The 18,210-nt window shown below is 44.3% G+C and overlaps 1 protein-coding gene across 3 annotated transcripts in view; it reads right to left on the bottom strand.

Moving 5' to 3' along the window:
- Window positions 1–416: 416 nt before the first annotated feature.
- ATP2B3 (ATPase plasma membrane Ca2+ transporting 3) overlaps window positions 417–18,210 on the bottom strand; it is a 99,237-nt gene continuing 81,443 nt past the window's right edge. Inside the window, exons 17-20 of one of the 3 annotated variants that reach the window (XM_074201307.1) lie at window positions 16,792–16,899; window positions 14,426–14,608; window positions 10,275–10,388; window positions 417–725 (exon numbers count right to left, since the gene is read on the bottom strand). In XM_074201307.1, coding sequence (XP_074057408.1) covers window positions 417–725; window positions 10,275–10,388; window positions 14,426–14,608; window positions 16,792–16,899 — 714 coding nt within the window. Of the gene's footprint in view, window positions 726–9,364; window positions 10,389–14,052; window positions 14,226–14,425; window positions 14,609–16,791; window positions 16,900–18,210 lie in introns of those variants that run through there. The other 2 variants (XM_074201305.1, XM_074201308.1) reach the window with 2 other exon arrangements.

Here is an 18,210-nt window from a genome sequence, read left to right as displayed (position 1 = left end):
CCCAACCCACCCCATCTCAGAGTCTAAGCCCCCAATAAATAATGGAATTGTGGAGGTTATTTCTTTCATCATTGATCAAAAAGAATAAAACAAGTAGGGAAAACATCCATCCCCATCTCTAGCTGTTACTCGTTCACTTTTTCTTTAATAAGCTAGACTTCGTGGTCTGGATGAACAACCGTATGTCATGCCAAAACCTGATTTGTTTAATTTGTTCCACTGCTTGCAATGTAATATGCAAGAAACGTCTTAGGAAAGCCTTGTCCTTTCCCTCTCTTGTTAGGTGGACATATTGGAGTGTGTGCGTGTCTGTGTGTCTGTGTGTCTGTGTGTCTGTGTGTGTGTGTGTGTGTGTGTGTGTGTGTGTGTGTCTGAGTGTGGGTCTGCATGTGTTCGTGAAAAGAGAGAAGTTCCGGTTAGAGTGAAGTTTCCACACTGTTGAGTGGGCTTCCAGGACTAGAAGAGGTAGCTGGCTTGCTGACGTCTGTGGTCAAATAGATACCACTGTCTATGGCATTGTTGTTCTGATTGGAGGGGGGCTGGGGGCTGGCTCGGAGGCGCTCCTCCAGCTCTTCCACGTCCGTGTCATCAATGAGAGGGATGTTGTGGATGTAGTCATTGATCAGAAACTCAGGCGTCGTCGTGAAGTTATGGATGGAGGTCTTGGATGCAGGTTTCTCCAGTCCTTCGTAGAGGGAGCTACGGAATGCTTTCACCACCCGGATCTAAAATGGGAATTGATGGGGCAGGAGGGCAAGAGTTGGGAATGGGAAAAGAAGGGAGGAAATAAGGAGGAGACCATAAATTGTTCACTAATTGCTACCCACTGGGTCTGTCCACCTCAATGACTTGTTGGAGTTTGTTCATTATAACTGTTCATCTCTTGAGGCCTGGAATCATGGGCAACACAAGCTTGGAAGATTGCCTGGCAAGTCTAAAGGAACTTTAGGGCAATCTGAGAAACTACAGCCTCAATGGAGGGAAAATGGTAGGTTGGATCGGATCAGGGTTGGCATACCCTGATCTTGCTTTAATCTTGGCAACCCTTCTCATTCCTGGATTTGGGAGCTGAGGTTCCAAGTTGAGGCACCCCCCTGGGAGGTTGCCCTCAAACAATGTCATTTGGTAATCAAAACCATACTGTGACCACACCCCAAGAATCATGACTTTGTCCAACCAATGACTTATTTCTAATATTGGTCCTATGGCATTAAATATTCCCTGTGACACCGTGTATTTTGTTTTTCTCCATGTAGCCGGTCATATGACATCAATGAAGTCTACTTAGCTCGAATACCTGCTGCCCTCCCTGACACTGCCAGTAGCCTTATCACTGAAGAGTTGGGTCAAAGCTGAGAAACTATTACAATCATGAACTCAGAGTGTGGAAGCCCTTTAAGAGAAGGCTCTGCTCTCCAAGTTTAAAATAAAGAAGGGCCTGAGGAATCCACATGGTCCTCCTAGGAATCCAGAGTAGGTAGACATTACCAAGGCTGAAATGGCCCCCTCCCTCCTTCTCCTTGGCCCTCCTCCCCATTCGAATCTCCGATCCCACCTGTGTATGGTGACATTTGATGTACACTCCCTTATAAAATGTGCATGAACAGTTATAAGTTGGAGGATGCATTACCGTGGACTGATCCAGACTGTGGCACACATAGGAGACAAAACATTATAAGAGCAGGGGAAGGTCAACAAGAACATCCCAAACCAAACCAAAGGAACGGAAGTGGAGGGGTGCTGGGGTGTTAGACTCTGCAACGGAAATAGGCGTCTGATGGATGAGTTTAGTGAGCTCAAGCAACCAGAGGGCAGGTCCCAGTAGGAGGAGATGGGCTTTTGTCTTGAGAGAAGCAGATTGCTTCCTGAGCATACATTCACTGGAGGCGGGACAGATGGGAGTGGAGACAGGATGAGGAAGCGGGGTGGGGGGGGCACATGAGCAAAGAATGGAGAGGAAAACCTTTTGCTTTGACTGGAAGAAGCCAAGTAAAATGAAAAGACAAAAACAACAACAAATGTGAAGGACACGTTCTCATTTTGTTCTGCTTTAGGAGCCAAAGATCAAATTCAGGTACCCACCTTACTGTCTCCTTTTTGGGTATCCTTGGCCTCTGCCACTGCTTTCCCCCACTCAGCCTAGTGAGTAGCCTCATTAGAAAACTCTCTTAAATATGCAATATCTGGGCCTCTCCCTCCATCCTTTTATGGTTTTCCTGAGAGCTCCACTCATGATTGACACAACCCACTTGGGTCCAGACCCTTTCAGGGATGCCCATTCATGTGCTAGGAGGAATCTTGAATGATTTCATATGGAATGGTCAGGAGGATCTATTGTGACTGCTTAAGGGAACCTCAGAATTCCCAGATCTGACCCATTGGAGATAGATTTGAATGTCCCTTTTTCTCTTTCTTTCTTTCTTTCTTTCTTTCTTTCTTTCTTTCTTTCTTTCCTTCCTTCCTTCTTTCTATTTCTTTCTTTCTTTCTTTCTTTCTTTCTTTCTTTCTTTCTTTCTTTCTTTCTTTCTTTCTTTCTTTCTTTCTTTCTTTCTTTCTTTCTTGAAAGGCAAATGGGGTTAAGTGGCTTGCCCAAGGCCACACAGCTAGGTAATTATTAAGTGTCTGAGACTGGATTTGAATCCAGGTACTCCTGACTCCAGGGATGGTGCTTTATCCACTGCGCCACCTAGCCGCCCCTCTTTCTTCCTTCCTTCCTTCCTTCCTTCCTTCCTTCCTTCCTTCCTGCCTGCCTGCCTGCCTGCCTTTCTTTCCCTTGTTTTCTATCTTTCCTGGCTTACACTCCTGGTGTAATCTCGAGGTTGCAGAGAAAGGTTTCATGCTTAAAGTGATCACAGGCATACAAAATAGAAGGAGTGGGATCGACAAGATCTTGTTTCCTAACTACTGTCAGAAAGGGCCTGGTGCTGGAAGCTGAAAAGTTAATCAGTGAAATCCAGAAGTGGTCCTTGAACTGTAAAGAAAGCCCTCCAAATATACAATGAAGACATGGCCTTGGAAAACCAGATGTTTTTCCATGAGCCTGTGCAGAGGGGAGTTAATTGGCATCAAAATACCCCAATTCAACTGATGGTACTTCCTTTTAAAAACCTTCTCAAGGGTTACCATAATGCATGTCCCTGAAGAAAGGAAACCCTGGAAGCAGGCTCTGGGATGAGTCCATTGTGTTCCATTTACTCAAGGTCACCAGACCCTTCAGGGTCTGAAGGTGGGAAAAGGGAGGCAGTGTCCTGGCAAGAGCACTGGTCTGGGAGACTGGATTCTCAGTTCAACTTGGCCACTAACTTGGTGTGTGATCTTGTACATTCTCTCTTGGGAGCCTTGGGTTCCTGATTAGAAGAAAATGTAGCAGATGGACCGGATGGGCCTTAATCTGCCCCCTGAGTCTGTACTTGGCAAAGCAATAGCTTCAAACTGATGTCGCTGACCCCAAAAATGCCTCTTCCCAAATTGCCTTGGGTTACTAGGCTGGGTAGAGATCATTTGGAGGCTATGTACTTCATAAGAGTAACCTAGCTGAGAGTTTTCTGATGAGGTTACTAAGCATCAAGAGGTGGTTACTTTTTTGGAGGGGGGGTTTATGAATGTGGTAAAATGGGGTGGCAGGGAAGGACTGGAGCAGGAGGATTCATATCCTGGACTTCACTGTATCTTTCCTTATCTTTCAAATGGAGGAACTGAACTAGTTCAGTGGTGGGTCTAATTTGTTTTAAACTGGAGGGGTGTTCAGTAGTGGGCATGAGTGGGTGGGAAAAAGATGCCGATGCTGTGAAACCCTAGCAAGAAAGGGGCAATGCATCTAGCTGTTTGCATCTCTCTGGAGAGATTGAACCTTACTCTCCCCAAGGTATGACTAGATTAGATCTAAGGTCTTTTCCAGCTTGACTCAAGACATTTTGACATAACTACTCAAGAATTGTCTGAGTCCAAGCCTTCAGTTTAAGCTTCCTGGAACTTGGAAGGGTTGAGTTGACTCCTAAGCCAATGAGTCACTGGCTACTAGAGGGCAGCAATTGATCAATCCTTTTGTATTGCTCCTTTCATGTCTCCTACAGGGGCTGTATAGTATATGTAAAAATTTTCTTTGGACGTAATTTCCAGGGATGCCAATAAAAACATTGAGGCAGTAGGCTGTTTTAGTTTCATGAAGCAGCTAGCTTATGTATCGAGTATTGGACTTGGAGTTAGAAAGACCTGAGTTCAGATCCTGATTCAGACAATAGCTTGGTTTCCCTGGGCAAGTCACTTAACCTCTCTAAACCTCAGTCCCCTAATCTGTAAAATGGAGTAGCAGCAACCTCACAGGGTTATTGTGAGGATCAAATGAAATATTTGTTTAAAAAACCACTTAGTACGGTGCTTAGGCACATAGTAGGTGCTCAAGATATGCTAGTCATCATCATCATCATCATCAGCTGCCCCAAGAATAAAGCTTTCATATTTTGGGGGGAGAGAGAAAACCCCAAATCCTTCCAGTAATTCAAGGTGTAATGCCTCTTAGTCTCCAAATCTCCTGGGAATTGAGTAATTCCTTGAATATTTTAGGACTGTCTAAGAGAGAGACCACATGGGACCCCAGTGAAATTAGGAACACTCTGGTTCAAATCCTACCTCTGACATTAGTTATGCAATCACTTAATTTCTCAGACCCTCAGTTTCCCAAATGTAAAAATTGAGAATTTTTTTTCCTCCAAGCACCTTTAGTTCCTCTTTAGGAGGTTCAGAAAATACACTGGTATAGAGTGGAATCAGAGGACCTGAGTACAAATCCTCCCACAGCTTTTTGCTACCTTTGTGACCTTGGGCAAATCGCCCACCTTCTCTGTGAAATGAGGAGGCTGGGTTAGCTGGCCTGAAAAACCCTTTCCTGCTTAAAATCTAGGCTGTGATGTGTGTAAGATATTTTTCAAGCTTTAGACTGTTGTATGAAAATTATTATTATTATTGACATTTTTGTTTCTTTGGAGAGACCCCAATTTGGAGACTTTTTTCTTGGCCAAAAAAGCTCCTTTCAATATGAGACTGGGCTCAGTTTTCAAGGCATTTCATGTTACATGCGACAAAAAGGTTTTCTTGTGCCACTGATTTACAAAGTCTCCACATGCTCATGGCGAGTGGTATGAAGGCAAAGCTGTGAAGCCTCCAACTGAGGCCCAGGTTCAGGCCTTGCAAAGCTGAATGGAGTGTATGCATGCTGCCAGAATCAAATGAAAAGGGAGGTAAAAAAAGGAAACCCCTCCCCCTGCCCCAACCTGTTTCCGGCACAATACAGAGAAACAAGACAACATAGAGGAGGCCTCTGTCCATGGCTGACCGACACAGTCTGCAACCCCCAGAGGAAACTTTGGGTACAAAACTCATGCATTATTGCCACAGTAAACATTCGAGTATAAAGGCCCATTATTGCTGGAAGAGGGGCTGTGGACAGGCCTCGAGTGGCCCCTTGTTTCACCAGGGAGAATTGCATGCCAAATCATTGGTGCGTCCATCCATGCCTGGGCCCTGGGGGAAGCTAATGAGGCACGTGGGGGACATGGACACACACACACACACACACACACACACACACACACACACACGACATAAAATAAAATAAAAAAACAAGGAAAGCAGATTTTGTGAATGTATGTCTTTGAATTAAAAAGTAGGTACTATGAAAGGAACCTTAGGCCTACCACTGGGATAGACAGGCCTCATTCATTCTGTGCTAGTTTGTTTTTATGGTCTAGGAGCTTTCACTAGAGTAGGTTGGAGGAGGAGAAGGAGGAAGAGGAGGAGGAGGAGGAGGAAGAGGAGAAGGGGGAATGGGGAAGAGGAGGAGGAGGGGGAAGGGGAAGAGGAGGAGCACACTACCTCCATAGCTATATTCTTAGCCTCTGGAGGCTACTTCCCAGTGAGTCTAAACTAGAAGTTTACAACTATCCCATGAAATCCCCACTTTTCTAGGGTGGGGGGTGGAGAGGGAAAGGACTGGGGTTCTGGATGAATAAAGGCTTGGTGAGCAGTCTGAGTTCATGGATAGTCTGCAAGGTCTGAAAGTCTACCGGGACCGTTTCCCAGTGCATTAGACAAATTTCTGTTGAATGAGTTGGTTTTATTGAAATAAGGATGATAATATTTATCCTACCAGGGAAAAATCCCAAGTCCCATTCTTGGGTTTTTCATACTCTATTTAACTGGGAAAATATAGACCCTTAAGGAGCAGTAGCAATAACTGCTCATCCAAGAGGGGGATAGACTTCACCATTTTAATTCTAAAATCATTCAAATAAAAATGAATTGGAACAGAAGGGTTTTCTTTGGCTACAGCTCTCATGCTGCCAATGTTGTCCCTAACAAATGAAGAGGTGCCGATGAGCAGATGTGTGCGACACAGCAGCGAGCAGCAAACAATATTCAAATGCTAATGACGGCAAATGATAATCAAACTAAAAGGGAAAACAGCAGGGGGAAAATCCAGGAAGATCCAACTCCAAACAGAAGGCAGCCGAGTCCATCCATTGCCCTTCTTGAGGTCGAACTAGAAGAAATGGGTTTGGGAGGGGATGCGATTGAATTTGGAGATGAAAGGCATGGGGTGGTCCCAGGTCACTGTTTCGGTCAAGAATTCATTTCAGGCTCAGTCTGACCAAAAAGCATTCAGGATGTAGAGGAGTGGTGTATGGGGCTGGGATGTGTTTAGATCCTCGATAGACTTAAGATCATGGCAGAGGGATGTTCTGAGTGTATATTCATTAAAAGGCTATAAATAGTGAATTAGATCTCTGGTTCTCTAAGCAGCACTTTGCCAAGGGGCTTCACCGCCGTGCCCCCAGTACCATCCTTATGCCCCTAAAGAACTATTAGGATTGTCTAGGCAGTAGCCCTATGGACAGCTTGGAGTTATCAGAAAACATCATCTTATTTTTCAACCATTTCAACCCTGACCCGAAGTACTTCAGGTCCCAGTGATTCATCCTCATTGGGACTGACCAGATCATTAGAAGAGATTTTGATACTCAAATTTAGTTTCAACATGTAAATGAGTGAGCTGTGTTGTTGATTTCAGGAGAGAAGCCCCATTCTGGGGAGGGGCAACCTGTTTCTGTTTTAATATCTGCTCCTTGGATGCCTCCCAAAACTTAAGAAGACGATGCCAGACATGCTGCCTGATCCAGTTTCTTGGCTAGCTCACACAGCCATTCAGAACATACAAAGGTGTTTTCTGGTTCCCTGTACACCTCTGGGGTGTGACCATGAAGGAATAAGACTTATTTTCCTGTGTGGCTTGAGGAACTAGTCTCATTACAAGTTAGTTGCCTCCAACATGGCTGATATGGGTTTAAACCCCCCCCCCCCCCCGCAAACAGTGGGAGAGTCAGTGCTGTCCTGCTCATTGGACTCATCCCAAGCAGATGATCTTTTCCAGCAAGTACAACCCAATCATAAAAGAGACAAATTGATCCGAGGCGCCAGAAATCCTTGTTCAGTAAAATGGGACTCCAAACTACTTCTTTCCTCTCAACTCCAACTCTTGGAGAGGAATGCAGGTGTGACCCAAAAGGGATGGAGAATCCTCCTCTTCCCTTCTCTCATAAAGTGAATGAGAAGCTGCTAACCTTGCCCCGAGCTGAGAGTCGATGAATTCTTCACCTAAACTGTTCAGGTAACAGTGGGAACTCTTTTCCCACTGTCCTTACCACCTGCTGACTCCTGGGAGGCACCCAGGAGCAGAAAGGAAGGAGAGAATGGTTGGCAGGCACATTGCGGGAAAAGAGAAGGTGCAAGGAAAATAAAGGATGCCCAGGGACAGGCAGGAGAACAAGCAGGAACCTAGGAGCCAAGAGGCATGGAAGAGAGAGAGAGAGAAGCAGGGAGATGGCAGTGAGAGGGGTGGTGTTTGATGGCTTGGGACCTAGGAGGGGGTGCCAGTGAGTATGTTAAATCAGAGTGCTATGGAGAAGGCAGCAATGGCATCATGGGGAGGAGAAAAGGAGCTGATGCCCTCCTGAAACAACACAGAGACTGACAGAGATAACTAGGAACAGAAAGAAACAGTGCAATGGGAAGTGCCTGGCTACTGATATTGGTAGTGCTCCTTGGCTCAGAACCAGGAGGGACATATCAATATCAAGAAAGATGGAGTCAAGGTGAAAAAGGCTTCTCAATGGTGCATTGGCGTTTCTCTCCGGAGCAGAAGCCCTCCCTGTCCCACACACTGTGCTAATAGTTCGTGTCCTATAGCAGCTGAAACCAAATCTGCTTGGAGGCCCTACCTAACCATGCACCCAATGTTTTTGTGACAATGAGCTTCCCGATGAGCCCCGGGTGATGGGGCAGCTTCCTCGGTTGGGTGCAGCCCTGGGCAACTCTGTTTGGGGACACCTGCACAGCACCATCAGATGCTTGTGGACCAATAACTGATTTCCTTGGTGGATAGGCATTGTTTGGGGCTGGCGCTCATGGGAGAAAATGTCTTAGTGGAGCTCCAGAGAACAGAGCCAGTTGCAAGTCATGACACTGGGGGAAGCTGGGGTGGGGGTAGGGAGACTGGCAATTCCTATGTGTCAGGGCTCTCCTACTGAAAAGGCAGTGATTTAAAATAAGCCAGAAATGACAACTTAGCCAACAGGGACCATGGACCTCACCCCCATGGGTGGCCTCACAACAGTTCCTAAAAGAAAACCAAAGATTCTGTGATGGGGAGAAAAAGACGCAGTTAATGACCTTCAGACTGTATAAATAATCAAATGTTGTTCACTGCAGGTCAAAGGGATTACATCTCACTGAAAGGAAAGAAAATGGCAGCATTTACAGACTTCCGCAAACCCTTTGGGCCTATACTCGAAGGTTTACTCTTAGCTCTTGGCATTTTATGAAAAGCAGGCCAACATGTGAGTGAAATCAATAGTTTACCAGTCTCCCTTAAAGGAACCATTAACAGGGGAACAGTGATGTATGTGTCTAGCTGTGGGGGTGGTGCTTCGAGCAACTGTGTTTTTTTTTTTTCATTGCCTGTTTTGAGGGGGGACTAATTGGCACAGTGGTGGAATTGTCTTACCTCTTTCGAAAAAGCCCTGTGGTATTTTTAAACTAAAAGGAAAAGAAAAAAAAATAAAACCGATTTGCCATTTGTCAAGAATAATGGGGCATTTTCCCTGAGAAAGAGCGTAGGCCAAGTCAGAATTTAGCCATCTAGCTCTGTGGGTTGATGAGGAAAGCCATACTAAACAACAAAGATGTGGTAGAATCCACGTCCGGAATAGGACCCATGGCAGAAACGAGTAATATCCCCCAAACAATGGTTCCAGTGTTCCAAGGTGTTGGCCCCACAGTGCACTGGAGAATCAAAGAACTTCAGAACAGAACAAAATTTGGTCGAGATTGAATTTATAGAGAACATAGAAAAATCAGAGAGCTTAGAGAAGTAAGCTCAGAGGGCAGAGCCTTTCCCTCCAGAATGGAAAGAGGTAGCATAGGCAGCAGTATTATTATTGCTCCCCTTTGCTATGTGGTAGCAGCAGCTCAGTGGTAGGTGACACTGCCTCTGGCCCATGATCTCTGGGAAGGCAGCAGTAATGTCCGGTGAATTCTGAGCATTTCAGAATGGATCCGTGCCCCTGAAATCAACTCCAAGCAAGGGCTGAATGCTACTGATTATGGGCCCCACCCCCAGATAGTGGATTCTTCCATCATAAATGATACAGAAAAGGAAAATGTCTTTGTAAAAACACTCCTGATTTTTGCACTGCCCCCTCACCCTTCTAAATAGAACTCCCATACAAACCCTTACACAATACACCAAAAGACATGTTACAACACCAGAAGTAGCCCAAACTCACCAAAAAACCATTGGCAGATACAAAGGAAGTAAAATGGAAATCAAAGGCAAAAGAGCACGAAAGTGAAACAAAAGAAAAAATAAACTACAGCTAAAAGAACAGGTCTAGCAGGACCACAGATGTAGAGAAATATTATAAGAGAACATGGCTTTAGAACGTATACACCATCTTGACTGAAAAAGGACTAGACAGAGCAATAAAAGAAGAACTTAAAAGCCACGTTGAGCAGAGAATGCAAGACTGGAAAAAAGAGAAGAAAGAATTGTGGAGAGGGTTGGGTTTTTTTTTTTTTTGCTTTTTTGGGGAGGATTGGTGTATATATATATATATATATATATTTATATTTAGCTTTTTTTTTGCTTAAAGATGATCAGAAAAGGGAAATCAAGACTCACTCCCAGCAGCGCTGGTGGGATTGGCAGCAGAGAGAATTACGTGAGTAGGGGTAGAAATATTGGTTACGTCATGGAGTTGGCTGAGGACCGAAGAACGTCGGCGCACGGCACCCTGAAATGAACCGCTTCTCTTGAAAGTACTCACTACCTCCATCTGTGGGAGAGAAAATGAGATAAAGTTTGGCTTGTACTACCCTCCTAGAGATGGTGAAGGAGGGAATGGGGTTAGGAAAGGAGAAAGGGGGCTTGATTAGGAAAATATAATCAATTTGGATAGGGTGGGGTGGAGGTTGACCTCTGTACTATCCATGAAGAATGGGCTTGCAGAAGAAGTGACTAATTCGAACAAGACTGTGAGCATATGGGGGAGAAGGGCATGGTAGAGGGTGACTGGGGTTACTGAAACTAATTAAGAGAACACAAGATTTTCAGGCATTTAAGAGATACCATTCAGCCAGGTCCCGGTTACTGCGACTAATGATCTCCCTGAAGTGGTCTTATGGATTCCAATTGGCACTATTCAAAGTTATCATCATGTCAAGTATGGCCATTGGCTCTAGCCAATGGAAATACGCAGCATGAATTAGAATGATGTGACTACTTCAAAGGGATTCATCATTTGCACTAATCTGGACCTAGCGGTATATAACAACACACACATCACAAACCACTTCTCTAGCCATTAAAGCATACTTCTGAAATACCTCTACCAGGTGATACTTTGTTAACCTACTTCTAATTTTTCTATACGTTCTATAAAAGTAATAATAATGTGTTACTTCAAAACCATCTTCTTATTTACACTTTAAGTTCTGCCTAGAGCGCCCTAAATGATCAAGTTCTTACTCTATTAATTACTCACTTTTATTACTCTGTCCAAATGATCAGATTTCTGAGTATCTTATTTTATCAGCCAGGAAAATATCCCCTAGGAAATATCAAAAGGAGAATTTGCTTAACTAAGAAGGGTAGATTTTCAAAACTACGGCAATACAAGATTCCCACCAAGCCTGTGGGCTTGCTGGCACTGGGGAGGGCTGCCTCCCAAGAGTCCTTGCTCTACAGCAGCAAGGCGGGAGGAGGGGACATGACATCTGCATTTCCCCTCCCCCCAAGGTTCAGAGCAACAATGTGGATTTTGTGCACAAGTTTGAGTCTGTTTTTAGATTTCTTATGAGTTGAGGCTGTGTGTGTGTGTGTGTGTGTGTGTTTTAAATTTTTTTTAAGTTGTCTGTAGGGCTATGAGCACGAGGTAGTGAGGGAAATGAGTGATTCTGGATTATCACTGGCAGTATTCTGATCCTAACTGTTCTCCTTTTGGGGTTGGTTGGAGATTTTTAATTATTGCCAAATCAAGCCTAGGTGGTATGACTCTTGAGGCAATGAGACCAATTATACTGATTATGAAACAGATAGATTCCAATGCTCACATCCAAGTGGATGATGTTCCCTTTTAGAGTCCTCCTCCTTGCTTCCCACACTACTTTGGGGCTCCTCTTTGGGAAAGGCCTCTTCTATATTCTTTGTATGTCCTTCACAGGAACAGATCTGGGTCCTTTGAGGGTGCATCTGAATTCTGGAGGCATCCCAAAGTCATTGATTGTTGAAGGAGGTGGAGGAGGGAGGTACAGGCAAGGCAGGAAATACTGTCTGGGGTCATAAACGTGGTGTGACCATAAAGGAATGAGATCTGATTTTCTCCAAGGCCATTGCCAAAGAGAAGGCCTTCCCCCTTCTTTCCCCCCTTCTCCCTCCCTGGCTGGGGCAGCCTCCCAAGAGGAGAACAATGCTCACTGGGAGGGAAGGATACACTCTTGGCTGTTAACAAGGAGACTATTAGTCTCTTTTCCTTTGAGTCCAACCTCACATGAGTTTCAAATCAAGAAGCTAAAGCAAATGTTTGCCGAGTCCTTGTGTTCTCTTCCAGCCATGTATCCTGACTTTAGGTGGGGGAAAGGAAGGTACCCAATCTTCATCCCCCCAAAATGAAGGGGCTGCTTGGACATCAAGGACCTGGGTGGGTCTTGGGAATTGACTAGGCCTTTTTGGAAGTAAGACCCAAATGTTGTCGGCAGGAGGCCAGGAGGCAGAGCACCGGGCAGGGCTCCCTTCCGAGGCTGCTAGGCAAAATTCAACAATGTTGTGTGTGTCCCATTGCGTTCTGTTATTCTAGTTGGGGTGGAGAGCATTTACGAATTCTCATGTCTATGCGGCTGATTTGGCACCTACAACCACATCAGCCAACTACATGTGTTTAAATAAAGGAGGCTTTGTGCATTCAGGTCAGGTTAGTGAGAGGCCCAGGAACAGGGCGAGTCAGTGTGGAGAAGGCTGCTCAGTAGCATCTACGTTTTCTTTCTTTTCCCCTTTTTTTCTTTTTCTTTTTCTTAGGAACCATAGCATTGACATGAGGCCATCCATCACATTAGCCCTGATTTTTTCCAGGATATATTCTCTTTGGAATCAATAGACTCACATCCACCTTGCCCTATTAGCTGAATGTATTTCTGTTTATTCAAACCAGACATGGCTGAAGAATACCGGGCCCATTTAGCAGGGTCACTTGGAAAGGCAGTGGCAGGCTCAGGGTATAGCGCAGGAGACAAAATACAAGGAAGAAACTGTAGCACGTTTGCCAGTATGGCACAGAAGTCAGGGCATTTAGGACCAAGTTGTGAGAAATAAGACTTGGATTCAACCAACTGCCAACATCAGGTAATTGAACAAAACATTGGTTTGGTCTAAATGAAGGAACAATGGAGAGGTTGTGCTTGGTGAAGGCCCCCCTTCCTCCTTCCTGCCCACCCTCATCCCCCCCACCCCACAGCTGGGAAACCCAATGGCTACCACTTAAACATTGGCACTTGGCTAGGATGAGCCCATGTCATTTTACCAGAAGTATTCAGGAAGTCACTAAGAATCTCCCATCCTTTTCCTCCCTTGTGGTGTCTTTTAAAGCTACATGAAGATAATCTTTTTGGACAGGTCTTTTAAAAGAAGGGATTTTCTTATTAAGGAAGGTCTGGGAAAGGGACAATTCAATTCCAAGATAGTTTCTGTGAGCTGGTGTTTGGTCTTTGCTTTTTCCTTCCTGCTTTGGTTAGACCATCCTATATGCACAACAATAAAAAAAGACTTCTTGTGAATGCTAATAATTTGGAATGCTATATAGCACAAACAGCTGGTGTTTTGGATGACTGGGCTGGGAGGAACTCTATTCAGAAATAATATTGTACTTAGTCCCAGAATTTGGCTACTTGGTTGCATTCTGTCTTGTGTTCAACTAGCTTTGCTCTTAAGGTGTCTCTTAGAAGGTTAGGGAGTAAAGGGGGTGAGCTGGATAATTCCTCTAGCTTTGGTAGCCCTTGTTGAAATTTCTCTGTTAAATATGTTTCCCATATTTTAACAGATTACCAAGTATCCTTACCCAGACTTCGACATGGTCAGTTATGGAAACCAGAATGGTAGTTGAGCTGTTTTGTTCATTTGGGTAAACTTCCCTCATGCTTCAAAGGATAGCTAATTAAAATCTCACACATAACCCCTCCCTATACACCTCAACCCCTCTACCACCACCAACACACCTTGAGTCATATGCTGCACCATCTGGGAGAAGAATTCCCATGGAGAAAATCAACCTGCACTCAGAGCTGGGAGGGAGGAGACCAGCTTACATTTAGAATGAAGAAGAGATGGCTCAAAATAGGCCAAACATATTTGGTCTGGATAACCGGTTTATGTTGTCACATTGTTTTGAAAAAGAATGAACACAAGTAGCTTCCCTGAGTGTCTATTTTTATGAAGTAAACTGTGTTGAATTTTATACAATTGGAATTCTTATTTCTTTGGGTCACCAACTAGGTTAAAAAAAAAAACAAAAAACAAAAACAATATGGCAACCTGCTTTGTGAAACTGATCGGAATGGAAGATAAGGACATCACTCAGTGGTTTAAGCCCAGCTCTCCCATCCTCTGCTTCTTTCCAGTCTCTCTAGGCAGAAAAGCAACCAATGTTAACTAAAGTAAAATCATCTGGTAAACAACTGGGCACACCCCTCCAAAGACATGCACAACTGGATGCTATTTTCTTGAAAGGACACTTTCAGGGTATTGGAAGGACCTGAGTGGTGAACATGTCTTTTTTCCAAAGCAACTGACTGTCGCTCCTCCTCCCACTTCTCAGTGGTATACCTGAGTCTGGATCCGGTTAAGGCCTCGGAACCAGAGGATCTGGCCACGGCGGAGTTCCCTCTCTGCATGATCAATTTCTTCCTCATCTTCCGCCATCTCCTCATCAGTGATCTCATCTTTTCCTGGCCCATGCCCTGCCTCTTTCAGGAACTTCAGTTGGCTGGTAGGGATGGTGGCAATGACCTGAGCAGAGTCAAAAGCCCCCAGAAGGCAAACAGAGATGGTTGTCAATGAAGGGCTGTCTAGAAGAACTTCCTGGAGGCCCAGATTAACACAAGGTCTTGGGTTCTAGCAGAAGTCCCAAGCAAGCCATATACCTATGAGGCTCTGCCTCCCAATTTGGTTACTAGCATACATCCACCAGGGGGTGATGTGTGTGTGTGTGTGTGTGTGTGTGTGTGTGTGTGTGTGTGTGTGTGTGTATGTGTATCAGGACTAACCTCATATACTCTCATGCAGCTGCTGCCTTATAGACAGCTCCTTCATTAGTTTCCCCCTTATGGACTTGCTTTTTTCCTCACAGGTTAGGGACTGCCCACACTCTAGGCCAAGTCTGGCCATTTAAATTGCAGTCATGTTTCTGGAGCTCAAATCCCTGGTTGCCCAGACTCTTTGTTTCTCCTTCCTAGCCTGGGTTCTTGACCTCCTGAACTTGCCCTCCCCCCCCTTCCTCTCTGCCTTACCTGACTTCCCTGGATTGGCACCATCGGCCCTCTTCCTTGACCCTCTGCTACTTATGGAGACAGCTAGGTGGCATAGAGTCCAGGACTTGGAGTCAGGAAGCCCTGAGTTCAAATCTGGATTCAGATACTAGCTGTGTGACCCTGGTCGAGTCACTTCACCTCTGTTTGCTTCAGTTTTCTCATCTGTAAAATGAGGATAATAACAAAACCTCCCTCCCTGGGTGGTTGTGAGGATCAAATGAGATAATATTTGTAAGTGAGCACTTAATACAAAGTAGGTCCTTGATAAATGCTTATTTCCTTTCTATGTACTGGGGTTAGGTGCTTCTCCGTGAGCTTGAGCTTCCTACTCTTATAAAATGAAAGGTAGCTGGCTGGCCTCCATGAACACTAAGGCCCTTTCCAAGTCTAAATTCTGATTCCACTTTCTGTTTCAGGGTGTGCTTGAAGTCAGCTTGGACGTGTTTGAGTCTATTGTTACATTTTCAGTATGAGCATTTACACATTGGAAATTGATAAATGTTATAAATCAGTGATTGATTTATTGTCTTGTCAATTATCTAGGCTTAAGAAAATGATGAAGAAAATCTTGATGTAGATTAAACGTAAAAATGTGTCATTTACACATTTCCCTCCCAGAGAGCTGGTTGTCAAATATTCAGCAGCACACCCCTCATTATTATCATATAATATTATACAATACATTGCACAGAGAGGTGGCCTTAAAGTCCAGAAGACCTGGGTTCAAGTTCTATCTCTGACACATAATGCCTATGGGACCCTGAACGAGTCACCGAATCTCTTAGTATTCTAGGGAACTCTTCAAGACTATAAGTTACAGAGCAGATAGCAATCTGCATTAAAAGAGAACATTTTTCACCTTACACTGAAAGTCCTTACATTGAAGAAATCAGGTCTGGGTCAACAAAAAATTATATTATGATAGCTAACAATGGAAACAACATTTATTAAGTGCCTACTATGTCCTAAGTGCTTTTTACAATGATTATCTCATTTGATCCTCACAACAGCCCCAGGAGGTAGGTACTGTGGTTGTTGTCTTCATTTATAGATGAGGAAATTAAGACCAACAAAGGTTAAGTGGCTTAAAATATTCTTATACAACATTATACAATATTAAATATTCTTATACAACATTATTATTCTATGTTAACACACTATTAATAGAATTGATATGAGAATATAATAAAAACACATCATTTCTAATCCTAATATTCTTCTGATGACACATGCCCCATGCAATATCAGAGGCTTCAAATCTTCCACTGACCTCAAGGGCAATGGGAGCCACTCTCCCTCCCCCCAACAACGGCCACAATAATTACTTGTAAAATAAATAGCCTACAAGTCATTGTCGTGGAGAATGCTGTATGACCGGAGAAGAAATTGAGCCAGCTGCATGACCTGAGCAAAGGTTAACAGGGATGCCTAGGTCCCACATAATGTTGGAGGGTCTCCAAGTTATTGGACAGTTCCACAGCCCAAAGTTACACAGCTTATTAGTGGCAGAGCTGGAATGAAAGCCCAGGGATGCTGGGCAAAGGCTCTTCCCACTTTACCATTTGTGGGGGTATTGCCAATGATGGTACCTATGGTAAACCAAGGCTGGGGGTAGGCAGCTGCAGAGCTTGGGCAAGAACATTGAAGTAGTGAGGTTTTTACCTGGCCCCAGACGAGTTCCCCGATACCAATGAACAGGCACCAGAGCCACTGGTCAATGGTCAAAGGTGCACAGCTGAAGGGTTTCCCGCCAAACTGAACAATCACAATCTGTAAGAGATAAAGGGGGCCTGAGCCAGAACTTCTTAACCTCCCTTTAACCTCCACCTACTTGAATGCCTCCCCCTGATTTCCACGTGAATTCCACTACCCTCTTTGAGGTTCCGTTCTGGAGTTTTACCATGAACTTGCTATGGGACCTTGAGCTTTATTTTCCCTCGATGAATTTCAGTTTCCCCACAGTAAAATGAAAGGGTTTGAATTACCTGATTTTTAAGGTCCCTTCCAGCTTCAGCATTTCATGGTCCTTGATTCTAAGTTCTATCTTCTTCAGGAAGCCCACCCTAATCTAGCCCCAGCCTACAGCAATGTCTCCTCCCTCTAATGCTTACTGGAGGTGTGTAGCTGATGAGGTGAAGAAGATTAAGGCCTATCTCCTCCAACAAACTGGGAACTCTCCAGAACTTGGATTTAACCTTCTTCTGCTCCCTGGTATCAGGAAGCTCAGGGTCAGGTATTGTAGTGACTCCAATGAAGTCTTGGTGGTTGTCATTGATTTGATATCTCAGGATACAATTGACCCTCATCAGCCTTGGAAGTTGGCCAAATATATCTCCATCTCTTCTCCATGTTCCATTGCCTTGGCCTTTCCTTCCCCCTCCTATCCCTCCCTGCCAGGGCTAGCATTCCTAGGTAGGACCTTACTAGGAGCCTTTGCTAATACTTTGCCCCATTCCCACCAAACCTTGCATGGATGTTGGGATCTTTGCATTCTAGCATAGGCTTTGGGCAGATAATTCTTTCCCTAAAGAAAAAAACTTTAAGGGTAGCAGGTTTCAGGAGCTGTGGGCAGGCAGATTCACTGGGTGGGAGAAGGTAGCTACTTACTCTGCCCATGAATAGGATCATCCCTGCCTTGGGGCTAATGAATTCTTAAACCAGGGGTTCCTAACATGTGTGTGTATGTGTATGAGAGAGAGAGAGCTGGACCCCTATGGAAATCTGGTGATGCCTATTTACTCCTCAAATTTTTAAAAAAATGAATAATATAAAATTGATACTATTATAAAGGAAATCATTTATATTGAAATAATCTTACCAAATGTTAAAAAAACCAAACCAAAGATAAAAACAGGTGTACAAGTTCCAGGTAAAGATCCTTTGCCCTAAATTGATCTGGAAGAAGCATGATGCTGCTAGGGGCCAGTGATGAAATTGTTAGCAGGTGGTTGATTCACTCCACAAGATGCAGCATTTACAGAAAATCATGGAAGAGTTAAACTAAGGCAGAAGAGGAATCCCTATTGGCCCAAGAGGCAGATGGGATAAAAAAATGACTACCCTCTCCATGCTTCCCATTTT

Source organism: Macrotis lagotis, chromosome X, assembly GCF_037893015.1.
Source record: "Macrotis lagotis isolate mMagLag1 chromosome X, bilby.v1.9.chrom.fasta, whole genome shotgun sequence".
Classification (NCBI taxonomy): Eukaryota; Metazoa; Chordata; class Mammalia; order Peramelemorphia; family Peramelidae; genus Macrotis; species Macrotis lagotis.
This window is presented reverse-complemented; position numbering and strand designations above follow the sequence as displayed.